This window comes from Natator depressus, chromosome 6 (assembly GCF_965152275.1).
Source record: "Natator depressus isolate rNatDep1 chromosome 6, rNatDep2.hap1, whole genome shotgun sequence".
Classification (NCBI taxonomy): domain Eukaryota; kingdom Metazoa; phylum Chordata; order Testudines; family Cheloniidae; genus Natator; species Natator depressus.
In genome coordinates, this window is record NC_134239.1 from 3,029,331 (window position 1) to 3,049,877 (window position 20,547).

Here is a 20,547-nt window from a genome sequence, read left to right on the forward strand (position 1 = left end):
CCACCCTTTCTTTTGATACTTGAAACCTCCCCCCCCCCCACCGGCTAATGCGTTACTTGAATCGTAGCTGTAGATTCTGCCGTCGGAGGCGAAAGACACAAAGGAAAAGGTATTTCTCTCCCTTCCCCCGTTTTTGTTTCTGTTCAGTGTTTAAAGGCAAAGGAAATGTTGGGGGGGGGGTCGTCCCCCCAATCCCCTGGGGCATATCCCCTCCCCCCCCCCCAGCAGGGTCTTCTTGACTTTGCCCTTCCAGTGGGGGGGCAATCTGGCAGTGTTGGGGGGCAGGGTAGATCTGGTGGCGGGGGATCCCTCAGCCTGACGGGGATGTCTGTGGGGCTTGATGGGGGACCCTCAAGGCTGGGTCTGTTTTCGGGCACGCCCCCCCCTCCCCCAATCAGTTGGGACGCTGGCTGTAAAGGGTTAAGAGGAATCTGGGGGGGGTGTTCCCGTATAGCTTCCCCTCCCCCCCCCCATCAGTAACTCCCCGCTCCTGTCCAGTTCTTCCTGTTCCTTTGAGCATCATCCACTCCATGCGGACCCAGGTGTCCGGGCCACTTCCCGGCCTTTCCTCCTGGTGGGGCTGGGGCTTGGATAACCCTTCCTCCCTCCCCAGGAGCGGGGGGGGGAGTCCCCACTTCCAGCCTGGCTCTGCGGTAGTTGTAAGCAGATGTTTTTGTGGAGAATACCTCAGGTTTAAAGCAAAGAAAGTTGAAATATTAGAGAGAAAATCCCGCCAGGCATGTTGGGCTAACCACTGCTGCTATGGGGGCGGCGGGGGGGACGACAGAGTGCGGGGTATTGGGAAGGTCAGTCGGGCAGATGGGTCACAGAGACGGACGGACGGGGCGATCCCACGGACGGATCCCCCAGACGGACGGACACATGGCGATCCTACAGCCGGAGAGATTCCCTCCAAACCGAGACAGACCTCCCCAGAGCGTGAGCCGTCCCCTACCCCGAGACGCAAACATATCCCCAGCCCGGCCCTGATTCGCACCCACCTTCCTCCTAGGGTAACCCGGGCGCCCATGGATCCCCTCCCACCCATTTCCCCCGGGAGCCGAACACCCAGCTCCACCTCCCGCGGGGCGGCGGGGGGCCCACCCTAAAGACGAGTCTCTCCCCTCGCTGTGCTGGGAATTGCATCCGCCGTGTGAGCTGCAGCCACTAGATGGCGACAGCCTTCTCGCGCGTTTCCAGGTTCCCGCACCCCCGCCCCCAACTTCCCTCTAGCCTGACTCCAACCCCAGCCAAGGACCAAAGTTTTCCCTTTCCCCCCCCCCCCCTCTCTGGGCTTCAGAAGTAACCAGTCTCTCCTCCCCCCCCCCTCCCCCCTCCCCAGTTCTCCTGCGGGCCAGCCACTCCATGAGCGCGCCCCTCTCTGAGCCCCGCCAGCCGCTCGGAGCGAGGGCGGACCGGACGAACACGACTCCGATCCTGACTTCAGGGGTTCTGCGTTGTGCTCTACTGTTTGCCATACAAAAAAAAAAAAATCAAAAAAAGAAATTGTGGTTTTGGTCTTAAGCCTGTTTATATATCCCCCCCCTTCCATTTTCTTCCCCAAAAAATGCAAAATAAAACGGTTGGTTTTTTTATTATTTTATTTTAATTTTTTATGGTTTTTTTTTCTTTACGTTGCTGGAAAAAATATTGTTTTGGTTTTTTTTTAAATATCATTTCCGGTTTTTTGTTTTCTACTTTTCTGGTTTAGCTTGGTTCTTGGGGGGGGGGGGGGGGGCACTCGCAGGCTAGAGAGGGGACAGGTGCCGCACAGACCCCAGCCAAGATCGGGGCCGCTCTTGGGTTGGACACTGCAGGACCCCCGCTGCACAGAGCCAGTCCCTGCCCCGTGGGGCTCACAGCCCTGCTAGATAAAGTCCAACTTGTTTTGTTATGTTTTGCCAGGCCCTTCGTAATTACAGTCCATCTCTTTAATCTAACAGACATCCCCTTCGATACCCATCCATCCACCCCGCCCCAAAGATACCCATCCATTCCTGTGTCTGTCCATCCCTCCCTGGACATGCCCACCCAGCCTTGTGTAGATCCATCCGCCCGTCTGTCCATCCTTTCCTTTAGATACCCACGCATCCAACGCTTTAGATGTGTACCCAACCATCCCTAGAGATACCTCTCTATCCCCTCCCCCTGCCCCGTATGTATCTATTAGGGCTGTTGATTAATCGCAATTAACTCAAAAAAATGAATTGCAATTAATTGCAGTTTTAATCGCACTGTTAAACAATAGAATACCCTTTGAAATTTATTAAATATTTTTTTATTTTTTTCTACTTTTTTAAATATATTGATTTCAATGACCATACAGAATTCAAAGTGTACAGGGCTCACTTTATTATTTATTACAAATATTTGCACTGTAGAAGTGATAAAAGAAATAGTATTTTTCAATTCACCTTTGTACACGTACTGTAGTGCAATCTCTTTATCGTGAAAGTGCAACTTAGAAATATTTGTTACATAACTGCTCTCAGAAACAAAACAACGTAAACTTTAGAGCCTACAAGTCCACTCAGTCCTCCGTCCTGGTCAGCCAATCGCTCAGACAAACAAGTTAGTTTCCATTGACGGGAGATAACGCTGCCGCCGCCTTATTTGCAATGTCACCTGAAAGTGAGATCAGGCGTTCGGGTGGCACTGTTGTAGCCGGCGTTGCAGGGTATTTACGTGCCAGATATGCGAAATGTTTGTATGTCCCTTCGTGCTTCGGCCACCATTCCGGAGGGCATGCTTCCATGCTGATGACGCTCGTTAAAAAAATAACGCATTAATTACATTTGTGACACAACTCTCCCCCAAGGAGTTCAATGTCTCCAGCTCTGTTTTACCCGCATTCTGCCGTATATTTCATGTTGTAGCAGTCTCGGACGATGACCCAGCACATGCTGCTCATTTTAAGACCACTTTCGCGGCAGATTTGACAGAACGCAAAGAAGGTGCCAGAAGGTGCCAGTGTGAGATATCTAAAGATCGCTACAGCACTCGACCCAAGGCTTAAGAATCGGAAACTCGAAGTGCCTTCCAAAATCAGAGAGGGACGAGGTGCGGAGCATGCTTTCAGAAGCGTTAAGAGCAACACGCTGATGTGGAAACTACGGAACCCGAACCATCATAAACAAAAATCAACCTTCTGCTGGAGTCAGATGATGAAAATGAACATGCATCGATCCGCACTGCTTTGGATTGTTATCGAGCCGAACCCGCCGTCGTCAGCACGGACACGTCCTCCGGAACAGTGGTTGAAGCAAGAAGGCACATGTGAATCTTTAGCGCATCTGGCACGTAAATATCTTGTGACACCGGCTACAATACTGCCATGGAGAACACCTGTTCTCACTTTCAGGTGATGTAAAGAAGAAGAGGGCAACATTATCTCCTGTAGATGTAACCAACCTTGTTTGTCTGAGCGATTGGCTGAACAAGAAGTAGGACTGAGTGGACTTGTAGGCCCTAAAGTTTTACACTGGTTTTATTTTTGAATGTTTTTTTTTAAATATTTTTGTACACAAGTCTACATTTGTAAGTTCAACTTCCATGATAGAGTTTGCCTCATAGTACTTGTAGAGGTGAATTGAAAAATACTATTTCTTTTGGTTTTTACAGGGCAAATATTTATAATAAAAATAAATATAAAGTGAGCACTGTCGACTTTGTATTCTGTGTTGTCATTGACATTAATATTTGAAAATGTAGAAAACATCCAAAAATATTAAATGGTATTCTACTGTTTAACAAGGCAACTAATTGCATGATTAATTGGATTAATATTTTTAATTCCTTGACAGCCCTAGTATCTATCTATTCACATCCCCATACATATTTATCTATCTACCCATCTATGTATGTACCCATCTACTCAACCCTGTATATAGCTACCTTTCAGTCTACCCCCCACCCATCCCCATATCTGGCCACCCCCATACATACTGCTACAGTTCCAGAGCACTGTGACCTCTTCTCGGTGACTTGGGTGTCGAAGGCAAGGCCGGACTGTCACCCTACCAAGCTCTGAGCTCTCGGCAGAAATCACTGAGTGAACTTCTCTGGGCTGGGCTATGTAGGAGATGAAAGGACATGGCCTCATGGTTCCTCTACCCTGCCACCTCTGAAATCCTTAAAGAGCCTCTGAGCCCTGTGGACTTTCCCTGACCTTGGCTGGGAAATTGGCTTTGACCCAGAAACTTTGCCCTGATCAGCCAAGGCTTCCCTGAAACTGGACTAGGTGGGTTTGAGCTGGAGAAGCCCCTCATAGACTGTAAGGAACACTAATAAACACAATTTCCCTTAAATCTATTTGAGATGCCCATTTTTATAGATGGGTAAATGGCCTGAGACTGGTTTATGTGCAAATTACTTTGGCAGAGTCTCACTTGGACCCCAGGAGTCCTGGCTCCCCGCCCCCCCATACTCTCACCCACTAGACCCCCCTCCCCTCTCAGAGCTGGGGATGGAAGACGGGTGGGATGCAAGTTTCCCAGGTGGCTCAACGTTCATTATTAAACCCTCAGACTCTCAAGGCTGGGCCCAGCCCTCTGCCTCCCCGGCACCAGTAACCCCATGTCCCGGCACCAGCCGCAGGACGGTGACATCCCAGGAGCTCCAGTCGAGACTCTGAGCAGGGTGTGTCTCTCCTCATCCATCACTCATCATGTCTGCCCATTTCTCCCTTCCTCCATCCATGTAAAATAGCCATAGCCAGCTCCTCATATAGCCACCCCAACTCATTCTACCCTCCGACCCATCTACCCATTCCTCCCCCTTGTACATACCCACTTGTCTCCTTATGTACCCCCGCTCCCATCTCCCCACCCATCCATCCACACCCCAACATACCCACCAGCCCCTTATGTACCCACCAACCTCCCATCTCCCCCACCCATGTATCCATCCATGCCGCATTGTACATACCCACCAGCCTCCTTATGTGACCCCCAACCTCCCATCTATCTATGCCATGCATCCACCCCCATACATACCCACCCGCCTCCTTATCTACTCACCCCCTCCCATCTCCCCACCAATCTATCCATCCATCCACCCTCTACACAACCCACCAACCTCCATCTCTCCCCACCCCCCTACACACCCACCATCTCCTTAACTACCCACCTACCTCCCATCTCCCCACCCATCTATCCATCCATCCACCCCCCTACACACCCACCCACCTCCTTAACTACCCACCAACCTCCCATCTCCCCACCCACCCACCCATCCATCCCCCTACATACCCACCAAGCTCCTTATCTTCCCACCCCCTCCCATCTCCCACCCATCTATCCATCCATCCACCCCCATACATACCCACCCGCCTCCTTATCTACTCACCCCCTCCCATCTCCCCACCCATCTAATCCATCCATCCACCCCCATACATACCCACCCGCCTCCTTATCTACTCACCCCCTCCCATCTCCCCCCATCTATCCATCCATCCACCCCCCTACATACCCACCAAGCTCCTTATCTTCCACCCCCTCCATCTCCCACCCATCTATCCATCCATCCACCCCCATACATACCCACCCGCCTCCTTATCTACTCACCCCCTCCCATCTCCCCACCCCATCTATCCATCCATCCACCCCCCTACATACCCACCAAGCTCCTTATCTTCCCACCCCCTCCCATCTCCCCACCCATCTATCCATCCACCCCCATACATACCCACCCGCCTCCTTATCTACTCACCCCCTCCCATCTCCCCACCCATCCATCCACCCCCCGGTACATACCCATCAACGTCCCATCTCCCCATCCATACAGCCCCCTACACACCCACCAACCTCCTTAACTACCCACCGACCTCCCATCTCTCCACCCATCCATCCATCCACCCCCCTACATACCCCCACCCTCCTTATCTAGCCACCCCCTCCCATCTACCCACCCATCCATCCACCCCCGTACATACCCACCCCCTCCCATCTCCCCACCCATCTATCCATCCCCCATACATACCCACCAACCTCCTTATCTCCCCACCCATCTATCCATCCATGCCGCATTGTACATACCCACCTGTCTCCTTATGTACCCTCCCCACCCATCTATCCATCCATCCACCCCCATACATACCCACCCGCCTCCTTATCTACTCACCCCCTCCCATCTCCCCACCCATCCATCCACCCCCCCGGTACATACCCATCAACGTCCCATCTCCCCATCCATCCACCCCCCGCTTCATACCTGCCCACCTCTCATCTGCCCCCCACCTACCCACCCGCCCCATCGATAACTCTTCACCCCAGGCAGCCTCTCTTTCTCTCCGTCGGACCTTGGCCGCACTCAGGGTGCGGCCTGCGGGGGGCGCTCGTGGGCGAGAGCGGCGCGCCCGAGACCCCCCAGCCCAGGCAGCGCGCTGCGCCCCGGGGTGCTCGGCGCGGGGCGGGGTGTCCTCAGCGGAAGCCCCGCGTCTCTCCGCCCCTCCCCCCTCCGGCTGCCGCTTCCCCTTTAAAAACTCCGCCCGGACAGCCGAGTCCGGCTGGTCCCGCCCCTCCCGGCCCGGCCCTCCCCTCCCCTTCCCTTCCCTTCCCTTCCCCCGCCGCGGCTGCCGGAGCCGCGCACCCGGGCATCGGCTCCGAGCGCCCCAGGTTCTAGCCCCGCTTCCCCGGGACCCCCGGGCCCTTCCCTCTGCTCCCCGCCTTCCGGGGACAGCGCCCCCCTCCCCCCGGGCACTCCCCGCTTGGGACCTCCTAGGACAGGGAACCCCCCCCCCCCGATCCCGGCTCCCCCAGCCCCTTCCTGCAGGTACCCCCCGGGCCCTTCCCTTTGCTGCCCCCCCCCCCGGACAGCGCCCCCCCTCCCCCGGGCAGTCCCCGCTTGGACCTCCTAGGACAGGGACCCCACTTCCGATCTCGGGTCTTCCCAGCCCCTTCCTGCAGGGACCACCCCCCCCCCCGGGCTCTTTCCTCTGCTCCCCCCGTCCCGGAACAGCGCCCCACTCCCCCCCCCCCGGCACTTCCTCCAGCCACTTTCCCTCCCCCTCCCCACTCGCTTCCTGGTTCAGCGCCCTACCCTCGCCCCTTCTCTTCCTTTGCCTTCCCCCCCACCCTGAACTTCCCCTCCGGTTCCTTCCCCCAGACAGCCCTCCCCCCCAGGTGATCCCTGCCCATGGAGGTCTCTCCAGTCTCATCCCCCACTGGTTCCCCCTTCCTTGACCAGGGCATCCCCGTGCCCCCCTTTCCCCTCCCCTGCCTGAAGTCTCCCCCCACCCCATACTTCCCTCAAGTTTCCCCTGCCTTTTCCCCTCTGCAATCTGTGACCTCCCCCACAGTCTGCCTGTCCCCCCGCCCCGCTCCTCTCTCTCTTCCTGTCTTTCCCACCCCGCCCCCCCCTTGCCTGGGTGCTCCCTGGTCTCCCCTCCCCACCGAGCGGGGGATCTGAGGCCTCGCCACCCAGGGCCGATGAAGGCGGGCGGGGGCGCCGAGGGGGATCTGGGAGGCGAGGGGGAGCGGGAGCCCTTGAACCCCGAGGCGGCAGACACGCTGGGGGTCTCCCCCACCTACCGGGAGTTCGTGCGCCACAGTTACCTGGAGCTGATGGGGGCCAACCCAGCACTCGCTGCACGCCCTCAACTGGCGCCGGCTCTACCTCAGCCGGGCCAAGCTCAAGGCCTCGAGCCGCACCTCGGCCCTGCTCTCCGGCTTCGCCATGGTGAGCGAACCCCAGGCGTCCTGGCTCCCAGTGCTCCCTGCTGTAACCCACTGGACCCCACTCCCCTCCCAGAGCTGGGGATGGAACCCAGGAGTCCTGGCTCCCAACCCCCCTCCTCTAACCCACTGGACCTCACTCCTCTCCTAGAGCCGGGGATAGAAGCCAGGAGTCCTGACGAGCTGTAGCTGTGTTTGGGGGGTCACGGGAGGTAGAGCCGTGGGCTGGGAGCCAGGAGGACTGTCACCCAGGCCCAGATCTGCCCCTCCCCCTCCAGCTAGCCTGGCAACCTTTCCTTTCCCCTCCCTGCCACGGGGCCCACGTGTTAATTGTGGTTAATTGACCCCAGGGCGGTGGCATGTGCCAGTGGGTGTGACACTGTCACAGACCTAGCAACAAGATGAGACAGCTCTTCTCCCCCCCCCACCCCAGCTCTGCCGGGGCCCCTCACTCCCGACCCGCAGCCCCCTGCCCGCCCCCCCCCCCCCCGAGCCCTGCCAGTGCCCCTCACTCCCAACCCGCAGCCCCTGCTAGCCCAGCCCTGGATCCCTGATCTTGCCCCTTCAAGGCCCTCCCGTCTCTCTGTGAAGATAATTTTGCTTCCACCCAGCCCTGTCCCCAGGCGAAATTTCAGCCCTGGGGATGATCTCGCTCCTGTAACCGCAGCCACCGATTAGGCTTCGGGGGGCGGAATCTGGAACCTACCGCTGCAGCCTGGGAATGGGGCATGGAGCCTCTCCCTCTAGGGGCACCAGCTCTTATCCAGCCCCCTGGGTGGCCTTGTCGGTTTGTTGGCCAGTTGCTGTGGCTGTGTTAATTCGATTGAGGAGGCCTGACCTCCGATTCCCAGCCTGCGCCCAGTCTGGGAAACACACGAGGGCCGGATCCCCTCTCAGTAGGGGGCAGCGCTGCCCACACAACCCCTCTCCCAGGGTCGGGGATTAGAACCCAGGAGTCCTGGCTCCCCGGTCCATGGTCTGGCGTCCTATTTACTCCCCTCTTGCCTGAGGGTGGGGTTGGGTCAATCTGGAGTGGTGACCCCACTGGCACTGTGAGGTTAACTGCCCCCTCTGGAAGCTGCCCTCTCCCTTTTGGGGGCTGGACTGAAGGGCCCAGGGTGGCAGATCCCTCCCCCACCTTGCCCACTACCCCCCCCTTTGGGCTTAATCCCTGGCAGTGTCTCCCACTGGTGCTTGCCCCATGAATGTGACCCACCCCCCTTCCCCTGTCCCTGCTTCGCCCAGTGCCCGCGGGCTGGGCCGGGCTCTGAGACCCCCTTCTTGCCCCCTGCCAACCCCTCCCCCCCACGCTCCGCAGCACTGCGCCGAGCCCACCCCGCTGCACCCCTTGAACGCAAACTTTATTATGCTGCCCTCCTGCCTGCATTCCCCCTGCCCGAGACGGCATTAAACACAGTGACTGAGCTGTCGGGGCCTGGGAAATATTTGGTGTTTGCTGAGCCCGCCCTGCACCCCAGAGCAGCTGGGAAAGGAGCCCTGCTGGAATTTGGCTCCAGCTGTGATGTGTTCAAGGAGTGGGGGAGGGGGACCTGGGGCCTTTCCCCTCTAGGGGGAGCTGGCTGTGATCCTGTCCCAGGGCAGGGGGTGGGGAGTGGGACCTGGGGCCTTTCCCCTCTAGGGGGAGCTGGCTGTGATCCTGTCCCAGGGCAGGGGGTGGGGATGGGGCCTGGGTCTTCCCCTCTAGGGGGAGCTGGCTGTGATCCTGTCCCAGGGCAGGGGGTGGGGAGTGGGGACCTGGGGCCTTTCCCCTCTAGGGGGAGCTGGCTGTGATCCTGTCCCAGGGCAGGGGGTGGGGAATGGGGCCTGGGGCTTTTCCCCTCTAGGGGGAGCTGGCTGTGATCCCGTCCCAGGGCAGGGGGTGGGGAATGGGGCCTGGGGCCTTTCCCCTCTAGGGGGAGCTGGCTGTGATCCCGTCCCAGGGCAGGGGGTGGGGAGTGGGACCTGGGGCCTTTCCCCTCTAGGGGAGCTGGCTGTGATCCCGTCCCAGGGCAGGGGGTGGGGGAGTGGGACCTGGGGCCTTTCCCCTCTAGGGGAGCTGGCTGTGATCCCGTCCCAGGGCAGGGGGTGGGGAGTGGGACCTGGGGCCTTTCCCCTCTAGGGGGAGCTGGCTGTGATCCCGTCCCAGGGCAGGGGGTGGGGAGTGGGACCTGGGGCCTTTCCCCTCTAGGGGGAGCTGGCTGTGATCCCGTCCCAGGGCAGGGGGTGGGGAATGGGGCCTGGGGCCTTTCCCCTCTAGGGGGAGCTGGCTGTGATCCCGTCCCAGGGCAGGGGGTGGGGAATGGGGCCTGGGGCCTTTCCCCTCTAGGGGGCACGGGCTCTGATCCGGGCCCAGGGCAGGGGGGGTGCTGGCTGGCTCCCGCGAGGGCTGACGGTGTCTCCGGCGCCCCCTGCAGGTGGCGATGGTGGAGGTGCAGCTGGAGAAGTACGACTACCCGCGGGGGCTGCTGATCGCCTTCAGCGCCTGCACGACGGTGCTGGTGGCCGTGCACCTCTTCGCCCTCATGGTCAGCACCTGCATCCTGCCCAACATCGAGGCCGTCAGCAACATCCACAACCTCAACTCGGTCAACGAGTCGCCCCACGAGCGCATGCACCGCTACATCGAGCTGGCCTGGGGCTTCTCCACCGCCCTGGGCATCTTCCTCTTCCTCACCGAGGTGGTGCTCATCTGCTGGGTCAAGTTCATGCCCATGGGCCGCGGCGGCTGGGACGCCGCCGTGGCCTCCACCGTCATCATGGTGCCGGTGGGGTGGGTGTTTGTGTGTTCGCCCTCCACTTCTACCGCTCGCTGGTGAGCCACAAGACTGACCGGCACCAGCAGGAGCTGGAGGAGCTCAGCAAGATTAAGTACCAGCTGGACGGGGAGGCGACCGGGGTGCAAACTGTGTGAGGTCGGATCCGGGCGCGCCCCCCCCCCCCACTCCTGACCGCAGGGGGCGCCTGGAGCGGGCTGCTGCCCCGGGATGGCCGGAAGACATTCGCGGCTCCCCCCCCTCGAGCGGAGGCTGCGTGAGCCGGATAGGAGAGACGGCGGCTGGCTGGGGGATAATCCACAGCTGGGGTCGTTCTCTGCCGTCTTCTCCTCCTTCCTCGGCTGCTTTTGGGCTGGTTTTCCGTACCACGCCGCCCCAGTCGTGGGGGAAGTGGGGCTGGTTTCTCCGGCCCGACCAGGCACTGCCCAGGAGATGCCAGCTGGGCGAACCACTCCCTGTCCCCTCTTCTTCCCGTGCTTCCCCTGCTGGGGCTATGGTAATGGGCTCGTGGTGGGGTGGTGGGGAGGGGGGTGCTGTGTGGGGCACGCCGGTACCGATCGGGGGGAATGTATAGCCACTGATAGGACCAAGCTGGGGTCTGCAGTGGGGCAAATGCACAGATCTGGGGCTCGCCCACCCGTCAGGTACAGCGGGCCCAGAGCTGGGGGTAGATGCCGGGGTGTTATTCTCAACCACGTTGCCTCCGTGCTGCCCCCTAGTGGGGGATCTCCGCATCGACGGCCTCTCCAGCCTTCGGTGGCTATGGGAGTGGGGCACTTGTCCCAGAGGCTCCTGGGCTGAGGGCCAGCCAACCCCCCAGCCCTGTCCTGGAGGGGGAAGGCCCCGTGTCCCCCTGAGCCAGCCAGTCCCAGCTGGGTTGGAGCCTGTGTCCTTTTCCCCACTCGTCATTAAATAGAATTAGTGACTCACTAGCTGATCTCGCGACTTTTGATCTTAGCATTGGAGCTAAGATCAAAAGTCGCGAGATCGCGAGTGGCCCCACTGCAGAGAACAAAATGGTAGCTACCATTAATGTAGGCCCTCTGATAATATGGTCCATACCCTGTCCCTAAAGGAGCCAGCAGAAGGCAACACCCATTGCTAAACCAAAACAAAAGCCAGCTCTGTAGGACCTATAATGTGTCTTGTGCTTCGTTTCTATCAGCCGGGAACAGGTGCTTTAGCAGAGCAAAACAGACTATATTTTTGTAGGACCTACAATATGTGGCGTTGTCTGCGGATGGAGGGGAGCATATCTTGCTTTGCCGAATCAGTGTTTTTGGCAGGACCTGTAATGTGGTGGTGCAGGTCCAGCCAGCTGCTTAACTGAAACAGCCAGTCAGTGGGGGTTTGTTTGTTTGTTTTGTTTTTTGTTTTGGTAGGGCCTATAATATGTTGTCACAGATTCAGCCAATGTGCGGGCAAGTAGCTTAATGGAAACAAACTGCCAGTGCTTTGTGTAGGGCCTATAATATTGTGTACTCCGCCCTGCGGGGCGGCGAGCAGAAATGCGTGTCTTAGCTGGAAGGGCAGAACCATGTGCAAGAGATACTGAGAAATTAATATATGCAGAGCAATTCACAGCCATACTGCGGTGCCTTATCATCACCAGCAGCCTGGTACCGGGAGGGGAGTGGGGTCTGGTGGTCAGAGCCGGGGGTGCCTGTTCCCTCTAATGCCGACAGTTCGATCCAGCGCCGGGGATGGTGGCTGGCTCCAGCCCCCTGGGCTCTGCTGGTGGATTTTCTGGTATTTTTGCGCCTGTCATTTTTTGTCAGTTTGTAAATAAATGATTGTCTTTGGCAAAGGGCCTGACTGGGGACACTTATTTGCACGGGCAGTTTGGAGCGATTGTAGACACAGGTGGTTCTCGGGAGGCAAAGCAGTTTCTGCCTAACAGCTGGACCCACATGCATGGCCCCAGCTCCCTCCACCACAGGGGCTGAGAGCCAGGACTCCTGGGTTCTCTCCCCGGCTCTGGGACCAGGGGTGGGGTCTGGTGGGTTAGAACTGGGGAGTTGGGAGCCAGGACTCCTGGGTTCGCTCCCCAGTTCTGGGAGGGGCATGGGGGTTATTGCGTTAGAGCAGGGGGCACCTGCATCTTCCCCCACTCGAAGGCAGGCTGAGTCCTGAGTTGGGACAGACTCTGTTGATGGCCCCGATCCAGAATAAACATTTACCCAGCCTTGAAATATTTACATGGCTCGCCACAGAGGGAGGGGCAAGCTGGGCCCAGGGCCAGAGCGAGACAAGGGCCTGGGAAACGGAGACCAAAGGGCCAGGCTGCCTCAGAGTCTGGGATGGGAGGGCCAGAGGTGGAGCAGATGTTGCCATCCCGCCTCACCCAGCAGGGGGTGCTGTGAGGAGCAGGGCAGGAGCTCTGGCTGTGCGGGGTGCTCCTCGCTACTCCAGGCCCGGCCTCTCCCAGCAAGGGGGTGTCGGTGAGACTCAGGGAAGGGCAGGTTTAGGGCGTGTGCCTGGTTTTAGGGACGCCATGAACCGAAACCCCCAGGGCTGAACTCAGGTCTGGACTCGTCAGGGGTGGAGAAAATGAATTAACAGCTGTTCAGTGTGAAACTTTAGCTGGGGAATGGGACATGGGCCCTTTTCCTTGTAGGGGGCCCCAGCTCCCATCTGGCCCCAGGGTGAGGAATGGGCATGGGGCCTTTCCCCTCTAGGGGGTGCCAACTCCCATCCCACCCTCTGACTGGGAACCAGCTGGCTCCAGGACAGAGGTAACCCCAAAGGACAGAACAGTTGGTAGGTAGGGAGCTAGTTTTAAGCTAGGTCTGAAATATCTGGGTAACTGCTGCCCTCTGGTGGGGAAATGAGGCAATTACACCAGGGGATTGTAGAGGTGACCAGCAACAAGGGAAATCAAATGCCGGTTGCTATTAGTTATTTCTACTTCATCTCTTTCTTCTCACTCCATGTTTCCTGCGGGACCCGACTGAGATCAGGATCCTTGTCCCAGCGAGCTCGCGTTCAAAATAGACAAGGGCAGGATCATTCTTCTCACTTCACAGATGGGGAAACTGAGGCCCAGAGAGATTCAGTGATTGGCCCAAAGTCCCAGAGGGAGGCTGCGGCTGAGATGGCATAGAACCCAGCCATCCAGAGCCTGTCTGGTATCTTAACCACAAGAACGACCGTCACAATGTGTTAGCGTAGGGTCACCAGATGTCCCGTTTTTATAGGGACAGTCCTGAGATTTGGGGCTTTTCTTATATAGGCACCTATTACCCGCCACCCCCGGTCCCGATTTTTCTCATTTGCTATCTGGTCACCCTATGTTTGTGTCTTTTTTTTTTTCTTCTTTCCTCTATGTACACAAGCCCTGAAGGAGTTTTGTAATTCATGTCACTTTAGTCTTGGAACAAACTGTACTTTGCCTACCTCGGTTGGCTGGAGTCTCCTAGGAGTCCCCAGAGATGTGGGTCAGGTCTGTCACAGCCTTAAATTGAAACCATGTTGGGTATTTCACATAACAAACTTTTCCCACCAATGGTTGGCAGGTGTTTGAGTTAAATAGGGAGGTTAGGAAAGGACAAAGACCATTAAGTGGCCTTTATAGCTGTACCAGGGTCAGCGGCTGGTTAGGAGGGTTAATGGCCTTCTCCATCTATGCTCCATCCACTTTTATGCGGCAACAAGTCTCATTTATACATGTGGTGGAATCTGCTGGGGCGGGGGTATCTGTGGGGGCTATCTGCGTATTGTTCTCGTGCAATGTTAATATGCCCATTGGTGGCAGATCTTGGGTACAAGGGGTTTATTACCCCACCCCCTAAATAAAGATGAGCAGGACCCCAGAATGTAGCTTGCTGCCTTTCAATGCTAGCGGGCGTCAAAGGGGACTGGTGTAACGTGTACATTGAGGAGGAGATTAGCTGGGGGCACCTAATGCATCTCCTTACACTCAACACTGTGTTGACCCCTTGTGGCAACGACACAGCAGGGGTGTGCATTGAGATCAGTAGATTCAACACTAGTGAAAACTACATATGGAAATATTGAACCATTTGTAATTAAATGCGGCCTCCTCCTCTAAATGTGAATGGGTGGGGCTGATTAAAGAAATAGGGAGAATCGGTGGTAATTAATTGTTTTGAAAGTGCTTCCGACTATCAAAAGATAGGTCAGAGGATGCAAAATACCTCCCAGAGGGCACAAGATAGGTCTCAAGAGGGTTGTAATTGAGCCTATGGAAGGGCACAAGCAGATTCAACAGACTCACCCATCTCCTCCATCAAGTAGATGACAAAAATCAGCCTTGATGAATTGGCATTTTATTTGGCTTCTTATGAGATTTTGGATGGTTTTATTAATGACTTAAATTTATTTCAATTTATTGACAATGAAGAAAGTGCTGAAGGCGAGTCACTGGCTTTTTATTGCTTTCCCGGGTGGGAATATCAGGCGATTGATTAGCTTTGTAGATTCCACACAATTGATCCATGGGCTTAAAAAAAGTTAGCGAAGTGGCAGTTGAATTTCTGCTCTCCGAAGTTGTGTAACTTAATTAATTTACTCTGAAACCTTAATTTATTTAATGATTTTTCTACCCTGTGACGAAAGTGCTGGCAGCGGATGAGAGAGTTTTTTCTTCTTCCTCTCATCTTACTTGGCTCCAGCTGTAGTTGGCTTTAGCAGGTTCGGCATAACCCTTAAAATTAAATAATTATATTATGTTAATCCAGGAGCTGATTCCTCTCCTACTCGTGACTCTTTAAAGGGAGGACATGATTTATTTTAATGTATTGTAATTTGTTGCACCCTGTGGCAAAAGTGCGGTAGACAAATCAATCCCTCAGGATTCCCCCAGCCACTGGAAGTAGCTGTGATTTCGCTAATGCAGATTCAATCCTGTGATATCCAATTACTCCCTTTTAAATAATTATATCTAATCCATGGACTCATTTGCCTCCCTCTCATTCTCTTCTACCATTGTAATTCGTTACTTCAATGTATTTTAAATTTCTTCTATTTCATAGTGAAAGTGGAAGGTAAGAATAACCATATCCCTCCCGTCTATGGAATTAGCTGGCATTTTGCCAAAGCAGATTAAATACTTGAACCTCCCATTTCTTCCTGCACAAATAATTTGGTCATTGTTTTTGGAGGATGGGGTCATGTTCGTCCTATTGGCTCCGTTATTACAGTGTAAACAATATTGTAAAATTAATCAACTGTATTCAATCATATGACGAAAGTGCTGTGCATAAATGAACGAGTAGGTTCCCCTCCCTTCCTTGGTACTAAATAGTATCTCCTTTGGCAAAATTGTATTTCTCAGTTTACTATTTCCCCAATATAAAATATGATATACTGGGGGGGGGGTCTCATTCCTCTTATTGGCTTTCCTACAATTGTGTACTTAATTATTAAAATATACTTAAATGTATTCCTTCCGATGGCGAAAGTGCAGAGTTTGAATAATCCCTCATTCCTTTCGAAGGAGCAAGTTATGATGTTACCAAAGTAGATTCGATACATGCCTCTCCCATTCTCCCCTCTAAAAAAAGTAGTGTGAGTCGAGAAGGGGTGGGGACAGGGATCATCTGCCTCTGTTGGCTTGTCGAGGCTGCTGTAATCAAATATTTCGATTTATTTAAATACAATCCATGGTCATGGCGAAAGTGCCGAGAGGCAAATAACATTCTCCTCCCCCTAGCTGTGATTTCGACAGACCGGATGCGTTCTCTGAACATTCAATTCTCTCCCGCCCTTTAAAAAATAATATGACGCATCAAGGGTCATGGTTTTTTCCTTTTACCCGTTACTAATGTTGTAATTGACTATTTAACGTTATTTAACATTATTCCATCCCATGACGAAAGTTCTGAGGTTTTATATTCCCCCTAGGAACGAGCCGTGATTTCACCACAGCTGATTCAATCCTGTATCTCCAATTATCCCCTTAAAAAATAGCGCGGTGCATCAGGGCGACTCACATTATTCCTTTTGCCTCTCCGCTACGTTGCAATTCATTATGTAAATAAATTTAAATTTATGGCATTCTGTGGCGAAAATGCACCTCCTTCCCTTCTGCGGGGCTAGCTGCTGTTTCCCAAGCGCGGATTCGTCATCTTTCCCGAGCTGGGGGTGAGAAAGCAAAAAAAAATCGTCCCCCTACAGAACGAAGAGAGAGAGGAGGACGGCCTTCCAGCCGGGCCCCACCCGGAGCGGAGGCGAGTCGCTCTAATTTCCTGCGTCGAAAGAGCGGACGCGAACACACAGAGCCGGACACAGGAGGCGGGGAGAGTGCAAGCCAACGGGAACTCTCGCGCGAGCCGACGGGACGTCGGCCGTTTGCCCCGCCCCCTCTCCCTGTCTGCGGCGGCGGCGGCGGCAGTAGCGGGCCCCCCTGGTCGCCGAGCGAGGAGGCCGCGCGCGCGGGGGGGGAGGGGCCGGGAGCAGCGAGGTGAGAGCGCCGGCGCGGGAGGCCGGGGGGGCCCAGGGGGCGGGGCCGGGCGGCGGGTGAGGAGCGGCGCGCGAGGGGACGGTTACAGCTGGGGGGGGAGGGTCCCCGGGGCGGAGGTGGGGGAGGGGGGAGCTGGGGTCGGGGGGGGCTGGTCGGACGGGGAGGGAGGCTGGGAGAAGAGGCACTGTAGGAGTGGGGGGCAGGGGGGAGCTGGGGTCGGGGGGGCTGGTCGGACGGGGAGGGAGGCTGGGAGAAGAGGCACTCTAGGAGTGGGGGCAGGGGGGAGCTGGGGTCGGGGGGCTGGTTGGATGGGGAGGGAGGCTGGGAGAAGAGGCACTCTAGGAGTGGGGGGCAGGGGGGAGCTGGGGTCGGGGGGGCTGGTCGGACGGGGAGGGAGGCTGGGAGAAGAGGCACTCTAGGAGTGGGGGGAGGGGGGTGCTGGGGTCGGGGGGGCTGGTCGGACGGGGAGGGAGGCTGGGAGAAGAGGCACTCTAGGAGTGGGGGGAGGGGGAGCTGGGGTCGGGGGGGCTGGTCGGACGGGAGGGAGGCTGGGAGAAGAGGCACTCTAGGAGTGGGGGGAGGGGGGAGCTGGGGTCGGGGGGGCTGGTCGGACGGGGAGGGAGGCTGGGAGAAGAGGCACTCTAGGAGTGGGGGGAGGGGGGAGCTGGGGTCGGGGGGGCCTGGTCGGACGGGGAGGGAGGCTGGGAGAAGAGGCACTCTAGGAGTGGGGGGAGGGGGGAGCTGGGGTCGGGGGGCTGGTCGGACGGGGAGGGAGGCTGGGGAAGAGGCACTCTAGGAGTGGGGGGAGGGGGGAGGGGGGGTCGGGGGGCTGGTCGGACGGGGAGGGAGGCTGGGAGAAGAGGCACTCTAGGAGTGGGGGGAGGGGGGAGCTGGGGTCGGGGGGGGCTGGTCGGACAGGGAGGGAGGCTGGGAGAAGAGGCACTCTAGGAGTGGGGGCAGGGGGGAGCTGGGGTCGGGGGGCTGGTCGGACGGGAGGGAGGCTGGGGAGAAGAGGCACTCTAGGAGTGGGGGGAGGGGGGAGCTGGGGTCGGGGGGGCTGGTCGGACGGGGAGGGAGGCTGGGAGAAGAGGCATGTAGGAGTGGGGGGAGGGGGGAGCTGGGGTCGGGGGGGGCTGGTCGGACGGGAGGGAGGCTGGGAGAAGAGGCACTCTAGGAGTGGGGGGAGGGGGGAGGCTGGGGTCGGGGGGGGGCTGGTCGGACAGGGAGGGAGGCTGGGAGAAGAGGCACTCTAGGAGTGGGGGGCAGGGGGGAGCTGGGGTCGGGGGGCTGGTCGGACGGGGAGGGAGGCTGGGAAGAAGAGGCACTCTAGGAGTGGGGGCAGGGGGGAGCTGGGGTCGGGGGGGCTGGTTGGAAGGGAGGGAGGCTGGGAGAAGAGGCACTCTAGGAGTGGGGGGAGGGGGAGCTGGGGTCTGGGGGGCTGGTCGGACGGGGAGGGAGGCTGGGAGAAGAGGCACTCTAGGAGTGGGGGGAGGGGGGAGGGGGGGTCGGGGGGGCTGGTCGGATGGGGAGGGAGGCTGGGAGAAGAGGCACTCTAGGAGTGGGGGGAGGGGGAGCTGGGGTCGGGGGGCTGGTCGGACGGGAGGGAGGCTGGGAGAAGAGGCACTCTAGGAGTGGGGGGAGGGGGAAGCTGGGGTCGGGGGCTGGTCGGACAGGGAGGGAGGCTGGGAGAAGAGGCACTCTAGGAGTGGGGGCAGGGGGGAGCTGGGGTCTGGGGGGCTGGTCGGACGGGGAGGGAGGCTGGGGGAAGAGGCACTCTAGGAGTGTGGGGAGGGGGAGCTGGGGTCGGGGGGCTGGTCGGACGGGGAGGGAGGCTGGGAGAAGAGGCACTCTAGGAGTGGGGGGCAGGGGGGAGCTGGGGTCGGGGGGGCTGGTCGGACGGGGAGGGAGGCTGGGAGAAGAGGCACTCTAGGAGTGGGGGGAGGGGGGAGCTGGGGTCGGGGGGGCTGGTCGGATGGGGAGGGAGCTGGGAGAAGAGGCACTCTAGGAGTGTGGGGAGGGGGGAGCTGGGGTCGGGGGGGCTGGTCGGACGGGGAGGGAGGCTGGGAGAAGAGGCACTCTAGGAGTGGGGGGAGGGGGGAGCTGGGGTCGGGGGGCTGGTCGGACGGGGAGGGAGGCTGGGAGAAGAGGCACTGTAGGAGTGGGGGGAGGGGGGCTGGGGTCGGGGGGGGCTGGTCGGACGGGGAGGGAGGCTGGGGAAGAGGCACTCTAGGGAGTGGGGGAGGGGAGCTGGGGTCGGGGGGCTGGTCGGACGGGAGGGAGGCTGGGAGAAGAGGCACTCTAGGAGTGGGGGGAGGGGGGAGCTGGGGTCGGGGGGGCTGGTCGGACAGGGAGGGAGGCTGGGAGAAGAGGCACTCTAGGAGTGGGGGAGGGGGGCTGGGGTCGGGGGGCTGGTCGGACGGGGAGGGAGGCTGGGAGAAGAGGCACTCTAGGAGTGGGGGGCAGGGGGAGCTGGGGTCGGGGGGCTGGTCGGACGGGGAGGAGGCTGGGAGAAGAGGCACTCTAGGAGTGGGGGGAGGGGAGCTGGGGTCGGGGGGCTGGTCGGACAGGGAGGGAGGCTGGGAGAAGAGGCACTCTAGGAGTGGGGGGAGGGGGGAGCTGGGGTCTGGGGGGCTGGTCGGATGGGGAGGGAGGCTGGGGAAGAGGCACTCTAGGAGTGGGGGGGGAGGGGGAGCTGGGGTCGGGGGGCTGGTCGGACGGGGAGGGAGGCTGGGGAGAAGAGGCACTCTAGGAGTGGGGGGAGGGGGGAGCTGGGGTCGGGGGGGCTGGTCGGCAGGGAGGGAGGCTGGGAAGAGGCACTCTAGGAGTGGGGGGCAGGGGGGAGCTGGGGTCGGGGGGGCTGGTCGATGGGGAGGGAGGCGGGGAGAAGAGGCACTCTAGGAGTGTGGGGAGGGGAGCTGGGGTCGGGGGGCTGGTCGGACAGGAGGAGCTGGGAGAAGAGCACTCTAGGAGTGGGGGGAGGGGGGAGCTGGGTCGGGGGGGCTGGTCGGACAGGGAGGGAGGCTGGGAGAAGAGGCACTCTAGGAGTGGGGGCAGGGGGAGCTGGGGTCGGGGGGGCTGGTTGGGACGGGGAGGGAGGCTGGAGAAGAGGCACTCTAGGAGTGGGGGGAGGGGGGAGCTGGGGTCGGGGGGGCTGGTCGGACAGGGAGGGAGGCTGGGAGAAGAGGCACTCTAGGAGTGGGGGGCAGGGGGGAGCTGGGGTCGGGGGGGCTGGTCGGACGGGGAGGGAGGCTGGGAGAAGAGGCACTCTAGGAGTGGGGGAGGGGAGCTGGGGTCGGGGGGGCTGGTTGGAAGGGAGAGGAGGCTGGGAGAAGAGGCACTCTAGGAGTGGGGGCAGGGGGGAGCTGGGGTCGGGGGGGCTGGTCGGACAGGGGGAGGTGGGAGAAGAGGCACTCTAGGAGTGGGGGGAGGGGGGAGCTGGGGTCGGGGGCTGGTCGGACGGGAGGGAGGCTGGGAGAAGAGGCACTCTAGGAGTGGGGGAGGGGGAGCTGGGGTCGGGGGGGCTGGTTGGACGGGGAGGGAGGCTGGGAGAAGAGGCACTCTAGGAGTGGGGGCAGGGGGGGAGCTGGGGTCGGGGGGGGCTGGTTGGACGGGGAGGGAGGCTGGGAGAAGAGGCACTCTAGGAGTGGGGGCAGGGGGGAGCTGGGGTCGGGGGGGC

The 20,547-nt window shown here is 58.8% G+C and overlaps 1 protein-coding gene across 1 annotated transcript; it reads left to right on the forward strand.

Annotated features, from left to right (window-relative positions):
• Positions 1-7,427: 7,427 nt before the first annotated feature.
• Positions 7,428-12,161, forward strand: ORAI3 (ORAI calcium release-activated calcium modulator 3). The gene is given in 4 exon segments (XM_074956742.1): positions 7,428-7,574; positions 7,576-7,677; positions 10,088-10,451; positions 10,454-12,161. Coding segments are annotated over 4 exon segments (744 nt in total). The 3' UTR covers positions 10,585-12,161.
• The last annotated feature ends 8,386 nt before the right edge of the window (positions 12,162-20,547 follow it).